General features: G+C 34.2%; 1 protein-coding gene across 2 annotated transcripts in view; it reads left to right on the top strand.

Annotated features, from left to right (window-relative positions):
* The window catches only part of Edil3 (EGF like and discoidin domains 3), a 399,196-nt gene that overhangs the window by 101,264 nt on the left and 274,180 nt on the right, over nucleotides 1-23,752 (top strand). For both annotated transcript variants that reach the window (XM_026394555.2, XM_026394553.2), the window contains exon 2: nucleotides 20,201-20,329. In XM_026394555.2, the coding sequence (XP_026250340.1) occupies nucleotides 20,201-20,329 (129 nt within the window). The remainder of the gene's footprint in view (nucleotides 1-20,200; nucleotides 20,330-23,752) is intronic.

Genomic DNA, 23,752 nt, shown 5'->3' with positions numbered 1-23,752 from the left:
GAATTCCCAGAGGAGTTTCTGAAATAAGATGACATTAACACATGCAACAATCCTACACTCCATTTCCTTTAGGAAATAAACAAGACATTCATAGTGTCTGACTTCCAGAAAAATAAACTAATGTATTCTTTCATTTTTATAATTCCTAAGTTAGTAATAATTTCCATGCTATTTAAAAAGGTGTTTCAATAGAAGCTACTTCTCTCTCTGAATATTCAAGTTCTTTGTTTCAGAGGAACTGGCATCTGAACATTAAAGTGTTGGATAGCTCCTTCAGCCTGGTGTTTGAAACTCAGTTACACTATTTATGAATTGTTTTTGTTGGGCAAGGTTCTTAATCTGTAAAGCCTTAGTTTCCTTACTTGTAAAACGTGGATTTGGAAAAATTATTTCCCTAGATGTTAACTAGAAGATTGCAAATTCAAATTGATTTCATGCATCTCTAAGTTTTTAAATTGATTTTTGATCCTTATAGAAAACTACCATATTTTGATTCAAGATGTAAATAATCATATTTTCTTCTTAACATCAAAAAACAATATTGAGTGAAAACATACAAAGACCATGGGGCTAGGGAGTTAGCCCAGTGATAGAGCACTTGCCTAAAATGTATCAGGCCCTGGGTTCAATTCTCAGCACTACATAAACATAAATAAATAAAATAAAGATATTATGTTCATCTACAACTAAGAAAATTTAAAAAAAAAATTTAAAAATGTACAAAGACCAGCTCAAGTGTGAGTGATGTTATTTCTATATGCTTGGGTGCATGTTCCTAGGTCATATAAATTGTAAGGAGTTCCAGATTTTCTATTTGTTACTAAGGAACAAAATAAAATTTGTAAAAGTTTTGCCAAGGAAGAGAAAATCTCCAAGTAACTCTTCTGGGAAAATAGCAGTAGCAGAGGACCTGAGACTGTGTGGTTGATTCTATATTCTGGAATTCCTTTGGCTGCTGTCCATCATATTAGCTTTCCACAAGAGTTTCTATATTGATTCTGGAAATGCTTCTAGATTTTACCCTACTAATAAAGTCAATAAAATTGAATTTTATTCCTAGGAGTATTAGAGTGTAGCTGATTGAGTAATTAAGTAATTAAATTTAAAAGTATGAAGCATAATTTCATTAATCAAAGTTAAAAGATTGCATCTTGAGTGAACATAAAGTAGGTTTCTGTTCCAGAAGTAAACTAAATATCAAGCTTACCATATATTCATAACTGGGGGCTTCATGGAGACAATTGAAGGCACATAAATCATTCATAAGGGACCCTCTGAACATAGTTTTCTTTCTGTAGCAAACTATCCTTTAAATGACAGTTAAAGGGAGGGTTTCATTTCCCATATAATTCCACATTAAATTGTATATTAATAATGGGATATTTTCAAAGAGTCAATTTTCCTATTTCCTTTCTAAGAGAGACTCAGAAAAAAATTTTAAATTACCTCTATAAAATTTTAAGTATAGATTATATAGAGAAAATCTGCTTCACACATTTGTGGTTTAGCTCTTTTTTTAAATTTAGTTTTTCGGTGTCTTAGAATTATACATAATTGTGGGATTCATTTGTGCCATATTCATACACACACATAATTTGATTAATCTCATTCCTTAGTATGCTCCTTTTCCCTCCTTCCCTTGATTTACTTGCTCTACTACTTATATCCCTTTCATTATTATTATTATTATTATTAATTATTATTATTTTAATTGGTACATTATAATTATGTATATAAGTCAGATTTCATAGTGGTATGTTCATGCATGGACTTCTCCATGGATATCTTTTCATTCTTTCTGTCATGTGCAAGTTCAGGGAACAAGATATCAGATGAAATAGTTTTAAATATAGTGACATTTCTTACTAAATGTGGAATCTTGAGTGTGATACTGAATCTTGACATTTACTGTTTCTTTAATAACACTAATAATAGCACTAATAATAACTGTTTCTTCTAATAGTAACACTAACATTTATGCCCTACAATTATTGTGGAGTTAATATAAGATAAAATCAAGAAAGTGTTAAATCAGTCCTTGGCATAAAATTAGTTATTAATGGTTTGCTTTTATAGTTGTTGGTATTATTGTTAATTTTGCAAATTAGGTGTGTCAGTCAGGTTTTCATTGTTCTGACTGATATACCTGACAAGAACAACTTAGAGGAGAAAAGATTTATTTTAGCTCACAGTTTTAAAAGATTCACTTCATGGATGGCTGATTTCAAGGCACAACCATCATGGTAGAAGGACATGGCAAAGGAAAGCTGTTAAGCTCATGGTACCTGGGAAGCACAGAAAGAGAGTAGAAGTGGCTGGGGACAAGATAAACCCTTCTAAGGCATGCTCTCCAGTAACTAAAAAGGTACAGAATCCCAATAATCCATTCAAATGGATTAACACATAGATGAGGTTAAAGCCCTCATGATCCAATAACTTTCCCAAAGCCTCATCTCTGTATATTGCTGTATTAAGGTCCAAGTCCTCAACACATGAACTTTTGGAGAACATTCCAGATTCAAACTATAACATTAAGTGAAGTGTGAATAAAAATTTTACCCTCTCAGGATATGTATCAGTGTAAAGAAAATTTGTTTGAGAATTGTTTTTAGCACTAATTTTGTCAAAGAGGAGTTGCAGTTGACAAAGAACACTACATCTGGTAAGCAAACAAGACCAACATTTCGCTGACAAATATCTACCTATACTCAGGCTCCGACAGCTATGATAGACTTGGCAGTTCACACCTGTAATGTGTGTGTGATGAGAATGTGCTGAGTTCCTGAAGATCACATTTTTAGCATTCCCTGCATTAAGTAAACATTAAATATTCATGGCCCATCAGTATATTCACTAACCTCTGTTTCTTTCAGTTCAACCTTGATAGTTGTCTTTTCTGCTTCTACATAACTGCTAATAGTTTTTTTTTTTTAAATATCATGAGTCTTTCAATTAAATTGTTTTTTATTACTGAAAAAAAATAGTGCATGAGACATAGAAAACATTAAAATACCACAATATAGAATATTTAATTAATCCTATTACTCACTATCCAGAGATAACCCCTATGGATATCTTTACATATCTCCTTCCAGATATATCTTTACATATTTTTTCCTCTCTCCAACTCTAGAGAGAGGTCATAGAGCTTACACTGTTTTAGTCATGTTTGACAAGATCCTGCTGTATGGTGCAGTGATCTTGCAATACAATTCTAATCATCTCCTGTAAGGGTTATCCCCAACCCAAGGTGGAGGGCAAGAGCATAAGAAGGAAAAATGGCAGGATCTTTCATGTCCTCTGATGTTTCTTGAGTTTCCTAACCCTAGGTCTGGGAAAATTGCCAACAAAAATCACATTAACTTTGTAGCTGACACTCAGAATGGAATTAAAGCATTAAGACCCCCTAAATTTGTGTATATTTTGGATTAGTAATGAAGTAAAGCAAATCATCTTTCATTGTTTCTTCCCAGGAGAAAAGAACTCAGAGTTTATCTTGTTCAAAATGATCTTGTAAATTACCCCAAATGAGGAGCAAATCAAATCATATGTACTAGTACTTGTAGTAATGTAAATAAGTTCAGAAACAGTCACAACACAATGCCTCAAAACATAAAAAAGTTATAGACTATTAGTAGTACTCTAAATTAAAATAATATTTCCAAAAGGGTATTAGGCAGTATTAATAAAATTATTTGAAACATATGTCTACTTCTCTGTTTATATTTCCAGTACAGGTAAAAGTTCACAGAGATGTTTATATGAGTGATTGCTCCATGATGTTTGGGGATATGAAAAATTTGAAACCTCTTAAATGTCCAATAGTATGTTACTGCATATAAATTATAGTGTATTCATATTTTTGGATACCATGTTCATGTTAAGCAAAATGAAATACCTGTGCTGAAGACTTCTGGAATATGTGGTAAAGAAAGAAAAAGAGGTACAGGACAATGTCTCATATCTGCCCACTTATGTTAAACAGACATAAAAATATTTATATATAAATAAATATACAAGAAAGAACTAACAAGGTCTATTTATAGGCAGAGAGAATGAAAAGTAGGAAAAGGGATACTCGATGTTCAGGTAATAACTTTTTAGCTTTTAAACAAAGTTATGTCTAGATTTCTTTTATACTTGAAAATATTGGATTAGAATCAATAGGCTAAAGAGGGCAAGGTTTTGTGGGGTATAATTCAAATTCGTAATGCTTGTTAACTAAGGAATGAAATTATGGAGAACTTTTCTGCTTTCTTTCATTTATTGTCTGAATTATTTACTATGAGCACATACTATTTTTAGAATTAGAGAAAATGTTGAATTTAAAAATGGAAGTGGTGATTTATAGTACATGCTCCTGAATTATGCTAATAGGATTCAAACACTGTGAATAAAGGCAATTTCTTATTTTTTTCTAGTAATAATAGTGGTTGAATCATCTTAGATATGCAGTAAAACAGAGATGTCATTGTTATGTTTACCTAAAAACTTAAGAGAAAAATGTTGATAGTCTGAGCAGCTTTATGTGCAACATAGATTAAATTAATTACAAAGTGAAGTAAAGAGAAGTAGGTAGGTAACAGGATTAAAATGGTATTCATATCTATGTCTGGAATGTTCTTATTATTGTACGTCATAATGCTCTTACTTTTTCTCATGAGGAATCATTTCATTTTTCCATCATGAATGAGCTGGCTTTTTTTTTTTTTTGGTGTTTTCACAGAGAGAATGTACATTTACTGTTGCTTAAAGTATCCTTTACAACTGAAAAAAAAAAAAAGCAGTCGCAAGCCACATAGTAGAGAAGTTGTTCATTACTTCTCCTAATAGCTCTATTTTATTTAGTGATTTATATATATAGTTTCACAGGATTATTACAGAGGGCAGTAAACTCTAAATTATTACTAAGATGCGCTACCTTAAACCATGGAAAGTGGTATTTCCACTACAGGTGTTATTTTCACAGGATTGTATGTTTATCACAGCCCTTCTTTAGACATGAGCACGTTCTCAACTGCACTCAAGTGTATGTGAGACATACCTTGCTCAGAGGTCTGTTAAACCTGCTTTGGACCCAGTATTGTTCTAGGACTTGTCATCCTTGATTTAAATGCAATTTTCTATGCTTTGGACATTTACAAGCCTTTGAAAGTAAGATTGGAAGATGGGTTCCTTTTATAATACTCAAATTCCAGAGAGATATTTGCTTAATAATAATACTTAATAGTTAATAAATGTATCATTAAGGAATCAGTAACTTGACATAGTTTTGCAACTAGTTCAATTCTAGTCACTTTCCTCATGTTATATACCTGCCACATGAGGATGACAAAATGCCATTCTAAAGGTGACAGCTATGTGAACTGCAGCAAGAAACCCAGAATTATTATCATTTTAGCAAATGGAGGATTGGATGTGCAAATGTTGGGAGGAATTATCCAAGAGGCTCTGTTTTACTAAGGATGAGAAGGCTGGGCAGTACACAGCTAAATAACTGGTCACCAGGCAGAGAATGCAAAGAACTCCAATGGTTAAGAACTTGAAGAGGTGAAGGGAGAAGGTAAAAGAGAATAGTGGCAAGAGAAACCATCTCAACACACATAGTTTCTATATTTGAAGCCATGCTGCCTGCAAATCAATTCCAATTTTGCCATTGGTTATTTACCTTTGGTCAGTAACAACTTTAATAAATTTCAATATTTCCATAGATAAAATCAGATTTATTAATAATATCAGCAAGTTTTCTCATAGGGGTGTTGTAAGAATTAAATGTGATAATACCCATAAATTACTCAGTAAAATGTTTGGCATGCAATTACAATGAAGAATATTAATCAACCTGTTATGATTTAGATGTGGTGTTTCCCCAAAGGCTTGTGTTGTGTGAGACAATACAAGAAGGTTTGGAGGAGAAATGATGAGGTTACATCCAATCAGTCCCTGAATTGGTCCCTGATGGGATTAACTGGGTAGTAACTAGAGACAGGTGTGGTGTTGATGGAGGAAGTGGTTCATTGGGGGCATGGCTATGGGATATATACTTTGTATCTGGAGTGTGGAGTCTCTCCCTGTTTACTGATCACCATGTGAGCCACTTCCCTCTGCCACATTCTCCTGCTCATGTCTCACCATGACCCCTGAGGAATAGAGGATGGAGACCTCTGAAACCGTGAGATCCTGAATAAACCTTTCCTTCTCTACAGTGGTTTTGGTCAAGTTTTACTATAAAATAATGAAAATTTATAACAGTGTAAGTAATGAGCAAAATAACTGAAGGTCAAATTAAATTTGGAAGTTTGAGCATAGAGAAGATTTGTGTTAGAAAAATATTTGAGAAAAAGTTTGCTTGATTTTAGGCCTAAGGATAGGTATGAATCATGGGAATGGAGAGAGGAGAAAGCACAAAAGAGAGTTTTTACAAAAGTGCTTCAAGATAGTTTCTTGTTTTCCAACTTTGGGAGGACAGAAGGTATTCTCATCGGTGTTAATTACTTGCTGCTTTAGGCATGTGGCGGGAGAACTACACAGGACTTGGAATGGGGAGTTTCCCAAGGGTTTAGAGGCTTTGAAGTCCTGTGCCCCACATTGTGTGAAACTGCACTCAGACCACTGCTCTCCTGAGGATGAGTGGGAAAATGTTTTGGAGAGTAATTTAGCCCACAAGAAAAGGAGAGACAAATGAGATCATAGAAAAAGTGGTACTAGGTTCTGCTTTGGAATATGACTGCTTAAACCCTTCCCTTTACAGTCAGGGCTGGTTCAGGGATTGGGAAGGAGCTGGAGAGTATCAATCTCGCAAAAATGAGGACAGGAGTGTTGCAGAGGCTGTGCAGTCTCACATGGAGACTACTGACAGGATGGTGGCAATGGGTTTTTAAATGCATACAGGCTCTGTAAAATAGTTGTCCATTTCTGTGCTTAATGACTTCCTTTGAGCAAGTCACATTTCTGTTTAGTAGGTCAAAAGGGTAGCAAAGTCTCACTTCCAAGGTATGTCCTAGGTCTACATAATAGGAAAGCACTAATATTCTAAATGGAGTTCCATTAAGGCATCAGGAACTCCTGAAGAAAGGTCACTTTGCTTCACTCCTTACAGTCATCTTGGTCCCTATAAAGATGCAAATTGGAGTGTTAGCAGGAATAACTTGACACTGGTTGCAAACCAAGAACACCCATAATTTCTGACTACCATTGAGTTAATTGCTCAGTTGTCTTTCTGTGTCAGAAACTCCCTTAAATTAGGAAAACACATTGTCTATATAGCCATTAAATCTAAATAACAGATTCCATGTTTGTTCGAAGAAATAAAGAGGTCATTTGATCTCATGCTTATCAGTAAGAACATCTACAGAGGGGTGCCCTGTTGAAATGATTCATGTTTCTGTTACCTAAGACTGTTGTGGCTGTGGATAAAGAGATTTAAATTCTGAAATTTAGACTATATCTCCAATTAGAGTATGCATCCATTTATTTTATAAAGTACTGACTTCATGTAAAAATTTTGCTGCAAATATCAATATAAACTCATTCCTTTTTAACAAAATTTTACACAGATCTAAAATACAAGTTCAATTCTATAACTTAACTAAGTGTTTATGGTCATTTTTTTTTTTTTGGTTGATGTTGGAAGATGTCCAGTTGTAATGTTTGTTTCCTCCAACTACCAAAGGGATAAATCTGTGGAGTCATATTTCTGTCACAGTTTACATTGTTGTGTGAGGAGACTGTTTTGACATACTGGCAATAAGTAGTTGGGACTGCCTTTAAAGCAGCAAAAGATATTCTTCAATTTTTATATGCCATAATTATAATTTGATTCATCTACTGCTATCTTAAATTATGAAATTAAAAAAAAATATTCTAAAGAGAAAAGAAAGGCTGAATTTTTTTTTTCCATTATTTTTCACTTGACATATCTTTCCTCAAGAATTGATAGAATAGGGTTAGGGTTGTAGCTCAGTGGCAGAGTGCTTGCCTAGCATATGTGAGGCACTGGGTTGGATCCTCAGCCCTACATAAAAATAAATTTAAAAATAAATATAAAGGTAGTATGTTCTTCTACAACTAAAAAATATTTTAAAGAAATTTAAAAAAAATAATAGAATGTTTATCTAGTTATTAATTAAATGTCCTGTTTTCTGTTTGGCCTACAACACTTGATGCGTGATGTGATAAGTGATTAAGTTAGCTGATTTGTGAACGACTTGTTTTCCTTAGGTTGTTTTTATATTGTGGGTGACCATCTTCACACTTTGAAAAGGCAGAATGCATGATCTAAGATCTAGATAAGGAAAAAACTGTGAAATGAACATCCACAGTTGGACATGACACTGAATTTCATCTTTGTAGCACCTGATTGTTTTTATAAAGTCAATGTGAGTTTGAGTGCTTGACAGGGATTGATGGACTATTTGGTACCAACGTGATTGTGCTGCATTTTTTATATACAGCAGCCAAATTCTGTCTTTTAGTTTGTCCTCTCCTGTCAAATGAAGAACCGCAGTATTATCTGGAAGAAAAATTCACTAGGTTTTTATTTTTGCATCATTATAAAAATATAATTTAAAAGCATACTGTAATGCCAGATTCATGGGACCCCAATAGACCTCCAGGAGCCGAATCCGATGCAATCACACAAGAGTGTTTATTGCAAGCTCCAGCCTGGACTCACAACCATTTTTGAGGAATCGGTCCTGAGGAGTGAGTCCTGACCCTTAGTTCAGTGAGATTTTATAGGTGGGGATACTCTATGTATCACAATAACACACAGCAAATCATTTCACACTGCAGGAATATCAAACAACAACTCTTAACATTGATTAGCACATTCATTGGCGGGAACTAGTCTGGTAAGGGTGATTGGTTAGTTCAAGTGGTGGATACATTTGAACTGATTGGTTTAGGCTGGGAGGTTTTGCAAGAGTGTATAGGCTAAACTGAAGGGTGGCCTAATCATGTTATCAATCACTACATTTGTTATCAAAACTACTGGGAGGGTCACCTGGCATTTCAGATATTTTCCCTGTCTCACTCTGACTGATGGTCCGAATTAGGCCTCAAGCATTCTTTTGGTCTCTTCAGGAACTTGCATTTGCTGAGTCAAGGACATCTGGTATGGACAAATGACTCATCAGGGTACTTTATGTGCCTAGGAATGGGTTTTCCAAGGACAAGGGTCATTCCCCACCCCCTCCTTTGGACTGGCCCTGCTCTGAGGTAGAGGCTGGTTTCTCAAAAATGGAGTCACATCAGTTTCTCAATACAATTCTGCAAGTCCATCTTCTACATTTTTTTTTTTTTTAAATCCAAAGCAGTCAGAAATCATTCCGGTCCTCTGTTGATCCTTACCATGCCTATCTGATAAAGTCCCAAGGCTGGATCAGGCCCTAATGAGTCCTTCTACCACCCCAACTATTGAGCTGTAACCAGATATGTGATTGAGTACATGGTGCCATTGACAATTCCTGTCTCCCATTTCAATTGGAACTTCAGCCCTTTGGTCTTTTTTTCTTTTCTTTTTCTTTCTTTTCTTTCTTTTTTTTTTTTTTTTTTTTCTGTTTTCCAGGCAATGATCTACTAACTATTGGAAGTGAAGGTTACTTTCTACTTTTCTCAAACTTCTGATCCCATCACAATTTCAGCTGCCTACCTCACAGACAACACCAGATGGGATGTCCTTTCGTTTGTGTCACGGCATCTACAAACTTACAGATCCAGGCACAAACTTCTTAAATTTTGTCCCTTCAGGTCAAATTGAATTATTCCACTTAATGACATCCTTTGAGCAAAAAGACTCATCCGCCTTCCCCGCCCCCCACATTCCTACATCCTTCTGACTATCCCTTTTCTACAGAGTTCTCCATAATCTTGTCTTTTAAGGTAGCTGCCTCTCATCAGCACCAAAACACCAGCAGTTTTCTGCCATTTAGAATACATTTACAACCTTGTTTCCCATCAACTTTCTTATCAACTTTGATGACTTTTATTGAATGCTTTATATGCCAAGAGCTTTGCTAAAACGTGTTTGGCATTTGATTTTTACCAATTGTCACTTTTTAGACAAGCCAGCAGAGAACAAAATAACTATAATAGTGAGTGGAAGAATAAGATTTCAGTCTAGCCCTCTGACTTTCTTAATCCAATGATGTGTTCTACATTTCAAGCTGAAATGTTTTTTATTAACTTCAAAGAGTTATGAATCATTGATTCTGATACATTATTCCCATTTTTTTACTCAATCAAGGGCAGGCTGGAATGGATACCTAACACTCCTTCATCCAGGTCATCAAAGGAAAGCAAATCCTTAATCTAAACTAACTAGCTAACATCAATCAGCATGTGACACTCTTATGCTGTTCTCAAATTGAGGGTCAATGACTCTGTGTTTGATGTCCCTCCTTTGTGCTTGCTTTAGCCTTAATGTGCAGTGGTAACTACCTCTTGGTGTATTTGTATATTTTACTAGATTCTGAGAACATGTATTTGTCCGTGGTGAGCCCCCTGGTATGTGATGCAATTATGACTTAATAGTATCATCTAATAACTGCATGGATATTCTTCATAGGTAGCAATTAAGAATTCTTGATCCAGACCTGGTGGTACACAGCTGTAATTCCAGTGACTTGGAAGGCTGAGGCAGGAAAGGTTCAATTTTAAGGTTGGTCCTGGGCAACTTAGTGAGATCCTCCCTCAAAATAAAATGAAAAAAGGCTGGGATGCATTTCAGTGGTAGAATACCACTCAGTTCAATGTACAGTACCATAAGGAGATAAGTACATAAATTAATTTTAGAAAACCTTGAAAATTATACTATATGTTGAATTATCTGGATATTTATCAAATTTAAGCTAATTCAAATTATAGGGATTCAATACATGTTAACATTAAACAGTAGTTCTTCTGTTTTAATATTGTGAGTGCCCATATACATGTGATTTGTCAGTTGTAGATTTCTGGAAATAATTTTTTTCCCTCTAACTTATGGTTAGGAAAATAATAAAGAATAGTTTCTCATAAAGAAATGTTATCAGAAGCAGGAAAATGAAAATTAAATTCCATCCTTCATTCTGTCTTTCTCCTTATATTCTTTCTTTCCTTTTTCACCTTACCCTATTTCTTTTTCTTTCTTTAATATTTTGAAATCTTTGGGTGAGCTGTAAGAAACGTGCTTCTACCTCCTGTGTTCCTGATTTAATCCAACTGGGCATCAGGCATTTGAAAAGTTCCCCTGTGATTCTAAAATGCAGCTAAGTTTCAGAGCCACTGGGTTAGATAGTCTCTAATGTACTTTTCATTTCTAAAAATTCTAGGTTCTGTTATTTTAAGGGAGTCTCAAGAGTGTTTTTAAAATACGAAACATACCAGAAGATTCTCTTTCAAAATGCTAGAGACCAAAATATTTTGTCTTTTTATCTAGTTGCCTTGATTGAAGCCTCATGTTATCAGATGTAAAATTCAAATAGTCATCACTCGATAATTGTTGCTGACTTTCTTCTATTTTTTTTTTCAGGCCAGTATACTATTAGCATTTAGAAAATTATCTAAAAAGAAAATCACTTAATAAATAGTGAGACAAACTTGTAAGCAAAAACTGAGTTACATTCTGCTTTAAATGAGCACCAGTGTGGTTTTGAGTACATTGAAGTTTAAGAGGTTTATTTGTTCATGTATCTGATTTGAGTCTTCCATGACTGACTATGGATTCTGTGGAAATGGAAGTACATTATAAATTGGATAGTCATTCACTACAAGAATGTCAAATGATTTACCATTAAGATGGCAGATCCTATTAATGCAGATATACTTATATCTATTGAAATTTTTATTTTATTTTCCTCTCTGTTCTTTCTTAATTGCAGGATTGTATGCTATATTAGCTAGAATTTAATTTTTAAGCAGATATAAAGGTAAGAGTCAGATCTTACCTTTAAACTATCTTTTTTTTTAAAATGTTTTGGCACTTTGTGAGAGAAAGTTTTAAAATGAAAATCTGAGTTAAACTCATCATTGTACACATCTAAAATGTTAATATTCAACACTAATGTTCTCTCAAGAGGCAAGGACATAAATTGAGAGGCCTATTGTGGATTCAAAAATGACATTTGTTTTGTTCACACAGTTTCATAGACAATAAGTCACACGGGTGCTAACATTTTCTGTGAGTTTTTTCCAGTTTAACTATGCAAATTCTTATGTACTTTATCTCATTTTAAGTAGAGTTATTGCTCACTTGTGTACTAGAGTTGGCTGATGTTGCCAAGTACTTTATTTATGTATGTTTCAAAATTCTGACTTGTACCATTGAAAGCAAAGCTTTTATTTTGTTTTGGTTCGTTAATGAAATGATATTATATTTGCCAAATTCAATGGGAGCGCAGTAAATAGAAGATGTGGATGTAATACTCGGACCTGCATTGTCATAGGTGTAGAACTTGAACTTAAATGATCTCTGTGTTTTAGTTCCTTGCATATAAATATGTGTGCTAATATCCTTAACATTTAGTTTTCAGAGTTATTGAAGTAATTAAGCAATATCTGTGTCAGTGAAGTAAAATGTTTGAGTGATATGTTACCATTTTTAAGTTGTTAATTTACATCTGTACACAGGTTTATTTGCACAAGTGGAGAGAGGTCAGGAATGATCATACAGACATATTCAAGTAGCTGCCAGCACTGCTAATGGAACAGAGAATATAGAGAAACATGCATTCTTTCAAATAAATTACTAATATTAATTTGACTTTCTAAATATAGAAACACATTAGCCGTATTATATAATTGCATTAATATGTAAGAAAGATATTAAAATATAAATGTAAAATACATTAACATTAAAATAAAAGAGTCTATGTTCAGAAAGTGTTTAATACCTATAAAGAATAAATTTAGCAAATTGCCCTTGACTGTCATGAACATAGAAGATCAAATGTGAGACTCTTTTCCCCATATTTTTAATTGGTGCTTTATAGTTTGTTTTACATAATGGTGGGATTTGTTGTTACATATTTGTACATGCACACAATACAAAACATCATTTGGCCAGTATCATTAAGTTACACATCAGTTTCTATTAAACTTGAGTTTCAGACAATACACATTTTCAGGCATTTTCTTACTGTTCAGCAGATAGGCTGGCCTCCTTTCTGTTCTCCTGATGTCATCACTCTCTTGCCTAGAACAAGAGCTGAACATTTTGTGTTCCTTTGACCTAGAATACTCTTCCTTAGCTTTAACATTGCTGGTTTATGCTTATCCTTTGATTTTCACCTCAAATAAAGACATTACTTGACTGTGTTTGGCAACCAGTTCTATTTACTCTCTTATCGTCTGTTTCCTTCCTCTATTATTACAGTGGGCAACACTTTTCCTGCACTTTAATATAAATTCTTACAAGTGCAGGGACCTTATGTGCTTTATCTCAGCTGTACTCCTGGGGTCTACTGCAGTGCCTGGCACATGAATATATGATGAATGAGTCAGTGATTCTCTGATATGTGAACTGGAGACAGACAATAACATATCAAAAGCCTGAAAACATAAACCATCTGAGAGCTTAAATGTCAGTGAAATAAATTAGCTGTCTTGTCCAACTGATTCCCAGAGTGCAACTATTATAGAATTTTCTTCTTTAGATGAAATTAGAAGTTGCATAGTTTTATATATATATATATATATATATATATATATATATATATATATATATATACACACACACACATATATTGAGTTCCCAAAAACAGTACCACCGCAATAATAAAGGTACAGATTTTAGGGGTTTTATTTGCTTCACATTGTATTCTGCAGTAATACATGATATTTTATGGGCGCTTATACACTTTGCTGTCCAGAATAAAAGATGTTGAATTGCAAATAGATGATGAAATGAAATGAACCACCTTTAAGCATGAGGTGACTGGCAACAAGTAGTAGGTCAGTAAGAAGAATGACGTCAATATTGAATATATGCTGATCATCCAGTCCGCTCAGAGCCCTGCAGAGTGGGTGGATAAAGCAGGCAAACAGTAAGTTAAATTTAGCCTGCAATGATTTCTTGCCCCTGGGAAAAATAATTGCTTCGTTCTATTGCCAAAAGGGAAACCGGCATCAGCTTAATTTGCCTGAGTCTGCCATAAACTGCAGATGGAACCATAAAACATAGTTAGAATAAAATTAAACACATCTGTCCTAATCTAAAGCAGGTAAGGCCAGGCAGCCAAGAAACATCAAAGTATAATGCTGCACACAGATTACAATATGCAGAGGTGTATTTTAAGAGATTGCTGACAGTGGGATAGAGAACCCTGAAATCTTGTATTGCCTTGTTTTGCTTTATTGAATCTGCTTTGTGCTGGTTGCCATTGTAGTTTTAAGACTCTACCAACACACCTATGAAGAAATAAACCAATAGAGAAAATCATTGATTTAAAATCCAGGAGTTTATTGCATTTTAATCAGGATTTCTTTCCTGAGCTGATAATACCTTAGATTAATTTGAATTACAGGGAATCAGAAGTCCCTACAGTGTATTTTAATTGAACGTCAAATTCCAGCCAGGGAGAGCTTGTTTTCTCTGAAGGTATCAACCCACATCTGTGTCACCCACTGGGATAATGGCTGAACAAAAAATAACAGGCTAAGACATGAAATTACATCACTTACCGGAACCAGGACAGCTTTGACAGTGAAGGGTATGATGGTACATGGAGGTGCACTACTCCAACTTCCCTTTAAGAGAAAACATGCTTTTCAGTTACCAGCAATTGAGAGAACTGATAGTCTTCTTGTGCAGAACTTTCGGAATCCCACTTGAATTTTAGAGTCTCTGCTGGGACTGCTTCTAGCCAATTATTGTATGTGGTAAGAGGGCACATGCCTGGCTATTCCAGCCCTCTATGGATTCCGCTAAAGAGAATCTTTGCGCTGGAGCTTCCTGCTGAATTGGCTAAGACTTTGTCAAGTCTGTCTTGTGGACGAAGGCTCTTCCTGTTCAATCCTGTTTCTATCGCGCTCCTGTCCCTTTTCCGTTATTTCTTCTCAGAGGTGGCAGATCTGTGTCACAGATGGAGACTTTTCCTGCCCATGTTTGCTTCCTTATTATTTTATAGTTCACAGTCATCACTTCTTATAAACTTTTTACACTCTTAACTTCATTTTAGCTTTTACTTTCTGGACAACCCAACTGGCACAGGGACGCTATTATTAAATGGGTATAGAGAGACAGATTCCAAGCAGAACCTACCATTACCCTAGGTATATTTTGTGAGCTGCTATTGTCTATTCTCTACTTTGTCCAGAGCCAAAAATGTTGTTTTATGCAGCCATTATCCACCTAACACCATTACATGTGGGGCCTTCCTTAATCTCAGGCAGGCCTTGACATAAACTGAACATTTATGTTGAAGAGGAAAGGGCCCCAAACTAATTTCCTTCTGAAGAATCTTCCTTCTTTTCTTCACATATTGGTTGCTATGCCAGAAGTTCTCCCTTTCTCTCCCTTCCTGACCTCCCTTTCCTTTCCTACAAACTCCCACTAACATTTGGTGTTAACATTCATACTTAATTTATGTTGAAGCAAAACCTCTCCAATTCTACATGTGCATATTCAATAGCTTTATTGTACATTTTATTTTAGGTATCCTATAGGCTTTTCGAATATAATACTCTTTAAAACATCCTCACAAAGATGTATTACTTGTTACACATCTTGTCATATACGTAAGCACTATAGAAGTCAACCCAGATTTCCTGTCCTCCTTCAATCCCCTTCTCAATTTGGACACAAGATCATTTTGGACAAATCTATCATCTCTTTTCTCCCTTTGAAAAACATACTATATAAATATTAGTGATGGAGATAAGAAAGAGCATAGTTACTACAGTTAAAAATATGTTGTTTGTTTGTTTTTTGTATCAGGGATTGAACCCAGAGGCACTAAACCACTGAACCACATACCCAGTCCCTTTTATTTTTTACTTTTTATTTTAAGACAGTCTTACTATGTTGCTCAGTGCCTCCTCTCTAAGCTGTTGAACCTAGTCTTAAACTTGATATCCTCTTGTCTCAGCCTCCCAAGTTGCTGGGATTATAGGCATACGTACGCCATTGCACTTGGCTAACAATATATTGTATTCTTAAAATATTCTAACAAAGTGTATATAAAGGGTTCTCACCACAAAATGGTAACTGTGAGGTAATTATTATGTTAATTAACTAGATTTAGTCATTCCACAAGGTGTACATAATCTCTAAAATATCAAAGTGTACATAAAATGCATATAAATTTTTCTCTTAAAAATGAAATGTTCACAAGTCTTATACTGTATTAGAAATGAGTAGACATAAGAAAAAGAGGAAGAACAAAAAAGTGTTAAGACAAAAGAGAAAAAGAGGTCAACTAAACAATAGCTGGCATCAATAAGACATAACAAGGTATAACCATTCTGACCGCAAAAGCATCATATCACTAACACACATGTGTGGTAGGAGACTAACTCACTCGATTGAGTATTATTGTCTAGAAAGGACAGGATGGCTGCCATGAAAGTTTTGTTAAGATAGCAAAAAATTCTCCAGAATGATAGGATAATCAAAGGGACAAGAAACGCCAGCCTCACGTAGCCTGGGTGTATGAGGACTGTACACCAACACCTGTAAGTGCACTGAGCAGAAAAATGGCTGCAAGAGAGGGTGAGATCTCAATCAGAGCTACTTGATTTTGAATAAATATCTAAATACAAGCTGGTATGCCAGAAAGCCTCTAGAATACTGTTTGGATTTTGTCTGTCTTCCATAGACACTGCTTCTGTCAGCATAAATAAATCAATACAAACATCTACATCTTGACTTGTCCCCATGGACATTGCTGTACCAACAGATCCTGGTCTGGGGAATGTAGAACTCCTCTTTATGGAAATATGGAAAAATATATAGGATTATGACTGACACTGAAAAAATGTTTGGGGGGTTAATGCTCATCGTCTTGTGCTATTGGGAGTTAGTGAGGGAAGTGCTGTCAGTCTAACTGTAAAGCTGTGCTGCTTACATCAAAGGTAGACAGGCATGATATTACATATAAATGATGGGAACTTTACCAAAAACATCTCAACAATGATACCTGTGTGTTTAGGTTTGTTACTTAACCGGTAGGCAGTGATTTTCATTTTTTGTTTCACTACCTAGCATTTATTAGCTGTATTTGAGATTAAATGATACCCCTAGGGGCTGGGGTTGTAGCTCAGTTGTGGAGCACTTGCCCCTTACATATGAGGCACTGGGTTTGATCCTCAGCACCACATAAATATTAATAAAGTAAAGATATTGTGTTCATCTACAACTAAAAAATACTTTAAAAAAATGATGCCACTATTGCTTTCACTCTCCATAGTCACCTTTAAGTTGAGTCAAGACAAGGCTCATAATTTTTTTGCTGGGACTACTTCAAAAGCATAATGCTTTGTTCTTTGGTCATCAGCTTTGCTTCCTTCATCTATTCCAACACAGTGCTGCCACCTGAGGCATCATTCCTCAATATAGATGGAGTGCTGTGCTTTCCCATGTCTAATGTCCTTTTATGATTTTTCATCACTTAAAGATAAACGCCAAAAATTCTGACACTGCATACAAATTTTTTTGTGTATTATCTTATTCTTACTTCATCACTGTCTGTCCCTCATACATATCTTTGCCATAGCTGTATTAGTCTATGTGAAGTTCCTGGAATTGGCCGTGATTTTTTTTTCTTTGAATATATTATTCCCTTTGCCTGGATGTTGAGCATGTACCTTCTCCTTATTTTCCTCACCTCACAGTAGTGAATCCCTTTTGAAGTGTCTATTGATCCCTCATTCAGTCATCTATAATAAACACAGGTCTTATGACTCTGTGCTATAATTGTAATTGTTTCTGCATTTTTTACTCTCCCCTACTATGCTCTGTACTTCTTCAGAGTGAAGGCTCTCATTAGTTTGATATGTTCAGTACTTACTTCAGTAGATACTCAGAGAACAGAGGGATAGACTAATGGAAGCATGGTCAAGTGGGCTAGATAGCTAGCTACACATATAAACAGATAGAAAGCCTACGGAAATATCTTCATCAGTCACCAACTTCCCCATTCAGAATGTACTCTGTGAAATACTGCTGAAATTGTTTTCACAAATTGGTCTCACCAAGCCAAAACATTAATTGACTCCTCATAAATTACAACATAATTTTTAATCTTCCCTGATCAGAGATATGTACACTTTTTCAGTCATTCCCAGGCAAACACTCCATGTCCCAACCATAGTAAATACCTTGACATTCCCAAACACTATCATTTTACTTGTTCATTTACTCCTCATTTATTACTCTTTTCTAATATCTGCACTAGTGCTAATATACTATTTTTGTTGGTTATCTTAGTGTAGCTAATAAAAAGCTTTATAATTTTGACAAAAGTTTCAACTCCCATTTTTATTTTTTTCTAAAATTTTAATGTGGTTCATCTGAAGAAAATTGAAGTAACTTTTGATTGGGAAAGCTCTTCTGAGAGAATACAGTTCCTAAGAAATATATACTAGCATGACGTTAGGGCCCAGATGCTTTTCTGAATTTTGAAAAGCCCCATTCTCTTTTATTACAGGAGGTGGTACTTGCACCTATGGAGTACCTTTCAAAACTGAAGGCTCTTCTAGGAATCTGATTTAAGAACCTTGTGCAGTAAAACACACCTATGATTCTGTCTGAAGACTGGTTTTTCACTCCAGACTTACTCAGTTCTATGTTAGGTGTGCCAGGAAGCTCAGGGATAATCCTTAAGATTTCTAGATAGCTTTTTGTTTGTTTGTTTTTGGTACTGGGGATTGAGCCCCCAAAGCACTTTTACCACTGAGCCACATCACAGCCCTTTTTATTTTATTCATTTACTTGTTTTTAAAATTTGAGATGTTTGTCTCACGAAATTGCTTAGGGCCTCACTAAATTACTGAGGCTGGCTTTGGACTTGCGATCCTCCTGCCTGTCTCAGCCTTCTGTGTCATTGAGATTACAGGTGTGTACCACTGCACCTAGCTCTAGATGCACTTTTATTTAGTAGAGATTATCTTTCCAACTTCAACTTAATTATCTGAAATGTTTTTGCAGGGAATTTGTAGTTCCATCCTTGATTTCATATGTATTACTGTGATCATGCCTTTCTGGAAAAGTTCTACATTTGCTCATTTACTAGTTCGAGAGGCTGGAGATGAGAAATAGTTTTATTTTCTGGCACAAGTCATGGTCCCTCTATATTCCTTCTCTTTATTTTCAAACTGGCTTTTTATTTAGCCTCTCTCTTTCTTATTGTACCACATTGCATGCAAGTAATAAGAGGTGTGATATTTTAATAGTCTACCTAGAAATCTCATTACTCATACACAAAATTTCACTGGGTATATTTTCTGTCCCCCAGGTTACATCAGGTGATACCATTACCAATTACTTCTTACTATGTGACTTTGGTAATTACTTTTTCTAGATCTGTGGTCATTCCTGACTGTTATTCCAGATCCCATCTACAACCTCCTACCAAATCCATGGCTATATATGTTAGGTATTTCTTATTATGTAATTAATTTCTCTGTAGCAATTTCTGTCTTATTCTTTTGTTTCTATCACTTCTTTCAAGCAAGCTAACATGAATGAGTACTCATGACAAGGGTGAGGTTCCAAAAGAGGATGTGAGAACTTTCATGTGCTTTTTCAAACCTCTGTTAAGATCTAGCCAGAGCAGATCATATGGACAAGCCCAGCTTCTCAGTATCCAGAAATAAATTATACCCCTTTGGTGCAAGGAGTTACAGAGTTATGGAGCTGAGTGTATGAATGCAAAGAAGGTACTTGTTGTAGTTATTCTGAATCCAGTCTACCCAACATATTCATGTTAAGCTTTTTAAAATAAATCAAACAATATTTCTTTTACACAAAATGAAGTAATCCCAAACTGAATTAATAACTTGCAGATGCAATAATTTTTATGTGGTGTAATTTTTCCTCTGTTACATACCATTTGTCTTAAAAGCACACAGTTTCAAATTGATTTTACAGACATTATATGTAAATCCAAATACTAAAGTGACTTTGCCAAGGAACATCATTGCGGTTCGTGAATGTTTTTCAATGCCAACCCCTCATTCTTCCTGAAACACAAAAAGTCAATCTCTGTTCCTTTTTCCTCAGGTGATATCTGTGATCCCAATCCATGTGAGAATGGAGGCATCTGTTTGTCAGGGTTGGCTGATGACTCCTATTCCTGCGAGTGTCCAGATGGCTTCACAGATCCCAACTGTTCTAGTGTTGTGGAGGTTGGTAAGTGCAAGATTTAAGCATTTCAGTAGTTATCCTCTTAGTTTTCATGAATGACTGACAAATTTGGCTGGTGTGTTATGAAGATTATGTGTTAGACTGCAGTGTGATTTACTTATCTGTAGGACTCTCAACTTTATCATTTCCAGTTAAATTAAATTATATTTCCATTAGTGGCATTCTAAGTAAATTTTTTCTTATATTTTCGGTGATTCATACTATAATTCAAGACACTATAAATAATAATTGAATATTACACAATCCTTATATCTCAAAAGTTAATTTAACTTTTTATTCTCAAATTTAACAAATAATTTTCAAGTTAATTTTTCCAAGTTGTTAGTTGAAAAAGAAATTATGTTTCTTAGGCCCTGTTAATATGCACCTGTATTTTGTAGCTGTTCTAAATAATTACTTTTCTTAGAATATAAATACATATTATATTTCTAAGAATTTAAACAGGACAGTATTCCAACTGCAATACTCTTCATGATCTTTTCAAAAACTTTGCTTTGAAAAAATTGATTAGAGTCACTGATTGCATTTCAAAATGAAGTTTTATTTTAATCTGTGAAGTATTTCATTGATATGTATAGTTATGGATTTAGGGTAACTTTTAGAATTTCTAAATAGCTCTCCATTAGGGAAATGGTGTACTTTAAAACAATTTGATACTCTGTAAACTTGTACAGGGATTTTCCACTCTGATTAAAGGTAATATTATAATTAAGTCTGAAAAACAATTATATTTTTTACATTTGTACAAAGAAGAGTACAAAATTGACTATATCTGTTTATAGAAAGAAACCATATGTTTTCATAAAGATCTGTTAACTAAAATGGTCCTTGGAAAATTTGGGTACTTCAATAGCTTTTGGAAAATGGTTTTGAAGAAGATAAGCATTACTATTTTTAGTCAGTAATCAATTTGTGTTATTAATCATTACATCTAATAGTAACTTATGCATAGTAATAACCCATTAACTGTCAGTTAAATAAAAGTAGAACAATTAAATAGGACCATTAATTTACCATATTTGGCCACTAGTTATCTAGTTATTGGGTTTTCATGTACTTTATTTCTTAAATGTATTTTTCTTTCATTTTGAGATTTTAACATTGGTCTGACTGTATCTGTAAGAGTTAATTAAATTATTGCTGAAAGGTACTTTGTTCATTTAATTCACTTCAAAAATAAATCTTCTTTAAGGTTTTCATTAACTCACGGTATTTTAGGAGATTTGACAAAGTGCCACAAAAATAAAAATTTTGTAACCACTTTGACCCCATCTTCAAATATATACACTTGATTTTTAGAACCAAAAATTGTATCCTTTCAGAATATATATTTATGAAGGAAATTATAGCTATAAATATTCCTACTATGACAATATGAATAGAATAGAATATTGGTGTTATATTTTAACCCAACAACCACAAATTGCAACATCTTAAATTTGTAGTCTATGTTTTTGTCAGTACTTTGAAAAAAAAAACAAAAATAGAATCAATGACAAATGTGTTTAAATAATTTAAAAAGTGGCATCTTCACAGAATTTTATGTAAATACTTGAAACTTTGGGGCCAAATTTTTAAACATTAATTCAATATTTATCATTTTATTAGAAGAGAGGTTTTTAAGGAGAGTAACATTTTGAAAACTAAGCACCCTACCATATTTCATTTAATTTAGTGAGTCTTTGGGGACTCAGATAGCTATAGAATTAAATTTAATTCATATTTATTGTGATATGTTATTAAAAGACCTCTGATAGTCAGACATTGTATAATTTTACTAACTTAAGCTATATGTCTGTTTGATATGTAACAGCACTCTTTCTTAAGATATACTCAGGTATATGTTACTTGGAATAAATGTGTTTGTGTTAGTATTTGCACTGTTATTTAACATAGTATAGTAGTTATACCAATCTTAATTTCACATATAGGTGTTATACCATTAAAATGATAGAAAACAAGAATCTTAAAAATTAAAACATCTGTAGTTTCTCATATAAATTTTGCTATTTAAATTTTTTTTGAGGTGTCAGAATATAAGGGGAAATCAAAAACAATTTTGAAGTTAGATACCTCTATAGGACAGTCATATTACGTTACTTATCTTTCTATATATCCTCTTTCTCAAGTTGCTTATATTAAAAGAATACAATCTATTTATTAAATCCAAATAATTAGCAGTAATGCTTTTAGTATCTAGCCTACCTTAGGGTTCTTCATATTTTCAAAACTAATTATTGGGACCAAATACTTGGAACATTAGATTCTTTCCCTGGGGAGGGGGGAGTATATTGGGAATTGAACTAAGGGACATTCAACCACTGAGCCACATCCCTAGCCCTATTTTGTATTTTATTCAGATACAGGGTCTCACGGAGTTGCTTAGTGCCTTGCTATTGCTGAGGCTGGCTTTCAACTTGCAATTCTCCTGTTTCAGACTCCTGAGCCACTGGAATTACAGTTGTACCACACTGCTCAGCAGAGCATTAGATTCTTAGGGGCTGGTGTTGTGGCTCAGTGGCAGAGCGCTTGCCTAGCACGTGTGAGGCACTGGGTTCGATCCTCAGCACCACATAAAAATAAATAAATAAAATAAAGGTATTTTGTCCATCTACAACTATTTTTTTTTAAATAACATTAGATTCTTAAAGTCCATTCTGTCTTCTCAATTTGAAAATGATCTGCTTTGCTGAAACTTTTGTGGTTACTCTTCTCTGCTTTTAATTAACATCAGTGAAGAAAACAGGATATAGCAATATTTTATACAAGAAACTGAGTGTTTTAAGGGAATATCTTAAAAGACAGAAGAGGTGAACTGTCATCATTGCTTTATTTTACTTACTCATTACTGTATCAAATATAGAAGTTTCTTCTTTGCATCCAAAGTTTCTTCTATCCTTTTCAAAACACATAAATTTTGTAAATTATATGGAGTTCTAAATGTTCCTTTTATTTTCCAAGGGCAAGAAAAGAAACTTATTCATATTTGCTTAGAAAAATTTAGGTTTTAATCTCAATTTTTAAAATTACATTTACCCTGCTCATGCTACAGATAAACTTATACTCCTTCATTGCAGTTCATCTGAAAAGGAGTTTCAAATGCATACTTAGAGAAAAATCTCCCTTTAATATTTCACTATCAACCTTAATACTTTAGATTAGCCTTGTTATAAGTTGATGCTACTTATTTTAAAAGAAATCTTTGTACAGTTTTGTACATTTTTGTCAAATATGCAGAAAATGCTTTACAACGTTTACAATCAGTCCTCTCATCATTTACATTCCTATAGTAAGCCAAATCGGCATGCTCCATTTTGTGAACTTCATTCATTAGAACATATTGCTTCTCTTTGGACTTTATTTTGGATACTTCTTCTTATTATTATTATTATTCTTTTTTTCTTTTGG

Source organism: Urocitellus parryii, chromosome 1 (genome assembly GCF_045843805.1).
Source record: "Urocitellus parryii isolate mUroPar1 chromosome 1, mUroPar1.hap1, whole genome shotgun sequence".
NCBI lineage: Eukaryota > Metazoa > Chordata > Mammalia > Rodentia > Sciuridae > Urocitellus > Urocitellus parryii.
Note: the sequence above shows the minus strand (reverse complement) of the source record. Positions and strands in the feature narration are given on the sequence as shown.